General features: G+C 31.4%; 1 protein-coding gene across 1 annotated transcript; it reads right to left on the reverse strand.

Annotated features, from left to right (window-relative positions):
- Positions 1-506: 506 nt before the first annotated feature.
- On the reverse strand, positions 507-3,240 carry LOC21401135 (O-fucosyltransferase 34). Its single transcript, XM_010100994.2, has 8 exons — positions 2,643-3,240; positions 2,476-2,543; positions 2,303-2,391; positions 2,016-2,181; positions 1,630-1,919; positions 1,340-1,544; positions 1,094-1,251; positions 507-973 (listed from the first exon to the last, which is right to left on the reverse strand). Exons 1-8 carry the CDS (start codon positions 2,956-2,958, stop codon positions 721-723), a joined length of 1,545 nt encoding a protein of 514 aa, XP_010099296.1. The 5' UTR covers positions 2,959-3,240; the 3' UTR covers positions 507-720.
- Positions 3,241-6,982: the final 3,742 nt, after the last annotated feature.

A 6,982-nucleotide genomic window follows, 5' to 3' on the forward strand; every position in this document is an offset into this window, starting at 1 on the left:
GTTTTTTCACGGGGCTACCAACGGCTCGTTCAAAATTCCAGTACTATGCTTATCTTCCTCAACATTTAATCATAATTGTTTTGTCTCCTAGAAAATATTATTATTTTCAGCATGCCTGAATCATTTTAATGAAGTCTGATACTTCATTGATATAAAGATATCATAATACTAATGATAATCAGGTTCTTTGACTTTTTTGCTAATCAATCAGGTTCTTTGACTTAGCAACCGCACAAATCTTTAGAGCTGGCTTAGAATTAGCAGTTTTCCTATTTCTGGAGAATTTTTGTGGGAAAACATGAAAAGAAAGTTGACCAACAAATATCACAGTTTTTCTTACCCGTATATGGTATTCATATAATTATTATTATTATTTTTTTTATTTTTCTAGTAAAATTACATTACATTCCATTGACGGTAAAGAAGTACAGCAAAAGAAAGTTGGAAGAGAAAATCGAAAGAACACCTTGGCAGTAACCGCTGTTGAAATAACCATGTAACGCGGGTTTTACTTCCAGAGAGTTTTTATTGAAAAGTATGAAAAGAAAAAAAAAAAAAATTATTGACATTGGAATATGCTTCTTTCGGGTTCATAGTTCTCTCCGAAACCAAAACATTTACAGATAATGATCCTTATGCTGTACTTGAGTTTCTGTATGGAGATTCAATGAGAGATCAGTCATAGAGATGGATTTGACCATGTTTATGAGATAAACAAGATCACGTGGTTTTGGTCAATGGTTCATCATCTATCAGTTGCAAACACTCTTGTGGATTGGAGTAGAAGTAATCTTCTTCCTTTGGTCTGTCTGGAATCACAACTCGTTTGATCGGATTTCCCATTCGATCGGCATGAGATTTCTTTATGGTGAAAGAGAAGTCATCCCAGCTCAATGAGCCATTGTTGTATTGATCTATTAAGCCAATCAGAAGCCTTCTGTCCAATAAAATAGTCCTTTTGAACCCCAAGAATCTGTAGTGGTTTTAAAAATAAATAAATAAAAAAAAAAAAAAGAACGTAGCATGAGTTTATGTAAAAGTCAGATGAAATGTGGAAGTAAAAAAGTTTGGACAACTGGAGAGAAGTTATTACCTGCGATGCCCTTCGACGACTTTAGCCATGTTTCCATCATAAGTAGGAACAAAAATGTCACTTTCTAATGAGACTAGGTAATCCAGTGCTGCCATTTGGGAAGAATGGTTCTGGAAAAACCTCAAATCCGAGGGCTCCAGGAGAGTCTCTTTCCTCACCTGTTTCATGGAGTGAACAAGCAAAAATTTGTTATGGCAATAGTATATGTAAATTTGTGCAAGGTTTCTTCTTCTTTCCAGTACTAACCAGATTAGGAAAGGCAGCCACTAAACTTTCCATCCTCCTTTTTCCACCATAAATTTCTCCGGCCGCGATATAAATCTGAACGTTTCGATCAATACCCAATGCTTTAAGCACTAAGGCAGTTTCCTCAGGTGTCAAAGGGCACATACCTTCTTTCCTCTTCAATTCTGAGTCTATAGCCTTTTCCTTCCACAAGGGGTTGTCATACCTGAAAAATGGTTATTATTTTTCATTAGGTTGAAAAAATAAATTTATGGATATACAAACAGAAAACTGAAAGTAGCAAAGATTACCTCATTCTTGTGAGCTCTTCCTCCTCCTCATGGTGGCAACCATGAGTGCAGCCAGAGAAGGACAACATGTCCATTTCATACCTGAGATGGAGGACCAGAAAAGGACCCTTTTCCCTCAAAATCCTCACAACCCTTCTCCCCAAACGCTCAATCTGCGGAGTGAACCTCAGCGCATTGAAATTCACTCGGCAACGCAGCTTCTGAAGTTCTGCAGGCAGGCCATTGTTGGCAAGCCGAGCATCCGTCTTGTTTAGATGCACAACTTTGTACTTTTGCACTAGAGGAAGAATCTGCCAGCAACGATTTTGGAAATTAGCATAGGAAAGTCATAAGCTTAAAAAATAAAAAAGACTCAAAAACTTTTTTTTTTTTCCCCTGGAACCAACCTGATGAAGGTAGTATGAAATGTTGGACCAACTAACTGGTGGCAAAGAGTAGAGCATTCCCAGTTCAACTCTCTTCTTGACCCTTGGAGGCAATTCTTTCAATATCCTCACCTCATCTCTCAATGATGTAATGAAATGGTCAACATCAAAAATGTCTTGAAATTCACTGCTACACACCACAGCAAAAAGGACACATGATCAGAGACATCACAAAAATTGTTTTTTTTAATTAATTTATTTATTTATGGAAGAGCAACCAATATCCAATATTAATTAGTTAAAATTACCTGGGGTCTGCCCAAAAGGAGTTTTTATCCAGCTCTGGGACAATTAGAGTGATATTCAAGTATCTGGCAATAGCAACCATATCACATATCTGCAAGAAAATGCACAAGTGAGACAAATACACAATGTGGATGTAAAACAAAGCATGAAAACATTTCCATAATTATATACTCACCGCAGCTCTCATTTGGTTTAGTCCCCCATTACAAGAAACCATGAGATATCCATTGTTCTTGTAAACCCCTGAAATTACAAAACAGAATCCAAAAAATTCAGACCAAAATAACAGTTGGGAATAAATATATCTATAACAAACATTGAAGTTGACAAATTTAGGCTCACTCTTTGGTGGGGAAACAACTCTGGGTGGAATAGAAGACAAATGGTAATCAGTCAAGGTCAAATCCTGATCATGACTAAAACAAGAAGGCCAATCCTTTAGCAACTTTGGTCCCCAAACCTCACTGAAAATCAGCAAGTGAACAACACAAGCCCATAGAAACACAGTGGTAAATGCCCGGATCATCCACAACCTCATCCGAGTCTTGGAATTTCCCATCACCAAGATCCTTGATTTCTCAAGCCTCAGCAAAAGCTTCAACCCCATCTTTTTCTCCTTGTAACCACACTCCTCATCTGAATCCCCTCTGCTACACATTTTTTGTTTTGTTTTGTTTGTTTTTTTTAATACTGACCCACCAACCACCACAAACTGACCTCTGAAAATCAACAAGAGAAAACACCACAAGTTTCACTTCAAGAACCGGGCAAACAAGGACAGAGAATCTGCTCCAAGAGCTTTTAAGCTTAATGGGTAGTGAAAATTAAACCCATTTGATTATTACGATCAATGAAATTATGACCAATGTCATCTCAGCACAAGACAAGCTGATGCTTGTTACGTAACCTAAGCACTAAGAACCTAGAAAGTATAAATCAAAACCCCAGAAAAGAAAAAAAAAAAAAAAAATTTCTTGATTTAATAAAAAAACGAGTAAAATAATCAACCCAACTCTAAGATTCTCATAACTTGATCCTCAAAGTACTTAAACTCCAAAACTTGAGAAATATTCCACTTTTGGCTCAAGCATTACAAACCCAAGAACAGTTTTTGCTTGGACTGTGTATCTCCGGCGAGTTTTTGGCCCCGATCCGGAGAGACTCGCCGGAGCAATGGTGGAGAGAGAGAGAGAGAATAATACTGAAAAGCTTAAGGGTGTCGTTTGTACGGTTTAATTTATAGTGAAGAACTGAAAGTGGAAAGCCTGTGATTAAGGCGTGAGTGAAGCGTTTTAGTTGAACATGTAACACTTTTTATTAGTTTTCGTAAGTTTTTTATGATTTTTCTTTTTCTTTTCCTTTCTTATTTCTAATTTTCTGATTTACTTTCTTCACTAGATCCGATCAAATTTATTATCCTAAACTACGTGTCACCTTTTTTTTTAACTTTATTCCTTTTAAGGGAACTATTGTTACGGTAGTACCAAATTACCAATTTCTAAGTATAGTTTTTATTTATTTATTTATTTATTTGTTTGAAGGGGACCAAGTCTAGTAGTTGAGACTAAAGGTACGATTTTTCCGTAGAATTACGTGTATTTCAGAATTTTAAGATCTAAATGCGTGCAGATAGAATTTAGCCACACAAAAAAAAATTGTAAAAGATAAAAAATAGTGATTTCATTTTTGAACCCATCAAACGACTAAGATTTAGGCTGTACATGCTTAAATAAATATACCTTGGTTTATCTTCTTGTTCTTCTTTTTCGTTTTTATTTTCCTGAATTAGTCAAGTTATCTGAGGATGTTGATATTGAATCACAAGGATATCACAAAAATATATACTTATTCATTTGCATCTAAATTCAAAAAAAAAAAAAATTAAACTCAAGTTATAACTTTATTCAAGTTAATATTCTTTTGTAAAATTTAAATTTAAACTTGAGTTTTAACTTGAGTTTGGGTATAAAATCTGAGTTCAAGTTCTCTCTTCAACTCAAGTTTCTAAACTCAAACTCAAGTTAATGAACAATATTTTTTTTTCTATTCTTAAAAATACCGTAACTTTTTCGTTTTAATTTCGATTAAAATGATTTTTTTTCTATGCGTTCACAACGAAAAGACGAATAAAACCTTACCCATATACCCTATTAAAATTTTCCATCACCATTGAGCTTTTATTAAAATATCAATCTAAATACAAATTCAAGTTTTGACTCACTCAAACACAAACTCAATAGATTCTCAATTCAAATTATAACTAAAAATGTGCACATCCAAACACAAACTCAAATTAGAGTCCCAACTCAAACCATATTCAAATACACCTGAACGGGACCATAATGCACTGAACTATGATTTGGTTTCTAAAACGATTTTAGATCAAAACAATATTGCGAAAACAAATTGGTAGGAATAGTGTATAATAAAATTTTTTGTAAAATTTGTGAGTCTATTCTATAGATTATATTAAGTTATATGATCAGAATAAATAATTAAATTATCTATCTTACCCGATTAAAGTGATTATGTCGATAATTTAAATTTTTTGACCACGAACAATCCTCACTTCAATAATTTTAGAACTCGTTCAAGACCCTAATTTAGAACTAACAGGAAAGATAAACACATGAGCAAAGCATGACTGAGATGGAAGAACTTTTGTTCTCTTTTCTCTCTCTCAGTTGTACACGCTTACTATAGAAGAAAATAAAGCAAAATTATATTGTCAAATTTTGTATTACCACCTACTTATAGAAATGCAGCCATAGTCCCTAAAAAGATAAGACTAAAAAAATTGGTGCATATCATAATTTTAAATCTCATCTAAAAAGTAAGATAAATTCATAATTTTAAATCTGATATAGTCATTATATGTAGATCGATCTCTATAAATAATTCATAATTAGAGTTAGATAGAATCCGTTAACATCTCTAATCACATCTTTATCACAGTATACCATTAATACTCTAATGAATAATAACATCATGATTATAATCATGAATTAAGCGCTCTTACTATTCAAGACCGAATCAACATTCAATAAAATTATTTATATACTTATTTATTCAAGAGGGAATATATTCCATAACAAGTAAGTCAAACGACATAAATTTATAAATAGGAGTTTACTAATAACTCATGATTAAAATTATTATATATATGACCATCGGTAAGCTTAATTCAAATTTCTCTACTTAACATAAATTATTAGAAATTCAAATAATGTATTCTCTTTGTCATACATAATCAAATTATGTATAATACACTTACTCAATATCCCTTTATATTAATGAGACAGATAACATCGTTCTATTTTTAGTGGGGATGGCATGTATTAGTAATGTTTTGATTAAAAATTCTAAAATTTTAATTAAATTCATTACAAATATATTTCAATTATGATCCTTAAATATTATCTTCTTATATATAACACTTAAATACAAGGTCACATAAATAATTACGAAATTTTCAATAATATTCATAAAATGTTCAACAATACATATAAATGAAATAATGAAAATTAATTTTACTAAATAAATAATAAAACATCTTATCACATCTCACTCGGCACCGTTTCTAAAGCGACATCATGTGTTTTTGCTTTTCTATTTTTTTTACAAAGTTTTATAAATATTATATTTGGTGTTTTGCTTTTCTATTTTTTTTACAAAGTTTTATAAATATTATATTTGCTTAAATAACGCTAGAAGATTTTCTTTTGAAGAGTAAACTCATTCTCTTACTTGAAGATTTTCTAATAAATATGATCGTAACAGTTGGAAAAGTGTAAAAATAGTAATTTTACTATTATTGATCTCCTTAATCATAATTGTCCATTTATTAATATATATCCAATAAACAACTCAAACAAAAAGAATAATATTAAACAAAAAGGATAATATTGATTTTGAATTTTAAGGATATTTTTTTTAAATATATATATATATATATATATATTTATTTGAATTTTGAAATGCCTCGTTATACAAAATTAAGTAGATTTTCAAAAACAATGGAATCCGTGCAACAATAGACTATTAATAATTTCTTATTTTATTAATAATATCTTATTTTTTGATCGTTAAATTTGTATTAAAATTTGTCAATTTTACATATTTTTTAATTTAATATAATTTTAATCATATTCAATAGTAAAAAATTGAGGTCGATTACCGGCGAAACTACTCAAAAACAAATTAAAAGGTTACTTTACACTAAGGGATTACGTCATGGGGGCAAAAGGGAAACTAGGATAATTACTACTTCTTTACTAGCTTGTCTATTTCTTTTTTGTCAAAGAAGCAATATTGCAACTTCTCATTTAGAAAATGGCAAGGAAGAATATGGGAAGGTATCATAAGCATTAGACTGTGATTAGTGCAAAAATTGAAAGCTATAGCCTCCTAATCTATTTAATTAGGGCGGCTAGTGGTGGAGTTCGATGGTGATAGAATGAGATGATTTCAAATATATATATATATATATATATATATTTACGAAGATCTATCAATCGATATTCTCATTTAAGACAACATAAGCATGCAATTGAAAATCATCCTAATTATTTGTAAGGTTCTTCAAACCAAAATAAACTGACGAAACTAATTTGAGAAGAGAAAGGAAAAAAAAAAGAAAGCACATGACATGCTAATTTTCTTCTTTCTCGTGTCACGTATTT

This window comes from Morus notabilis, unplaced genomic scaffold (genome assembly GCF_000414095.1).
Source record: "Morus notabilis unplaced genomic scaffold, ASM41409v2 Scaffold948, whole genome shotgun sequence".
NCBI lineage: Eukaryota > Viridiplantae > Streptophyta > Magnoliopsida > Rosales > Moraceae > Morus > Morus notabilis.

Bases quoted from the DNA above. Each gene is read 5' to 3' on its own strand.
- LOC21401135 (XM_010100994.2), bottom strand. From the start codon at position 2,958: ATGTGTAGCAGAGGGGATTCAGATGAGGAGTGTGGTTACAAGGAGAAA. The intron at 2,544-2,642 runs GTGAGCCTAAAT...TTGTAATTTCAG, and splicing joins AGTTGTTTCCCCACCAAAGA to GGGTTTACAAGAACAATGGA. The intron at 974-1,093 runs GTAATAACTTCT...AAACCACTACAG, and splicing joins GTCGTCGAAGGGCATCGCAG to ATTCTTGGGGTTCAAAAGGA.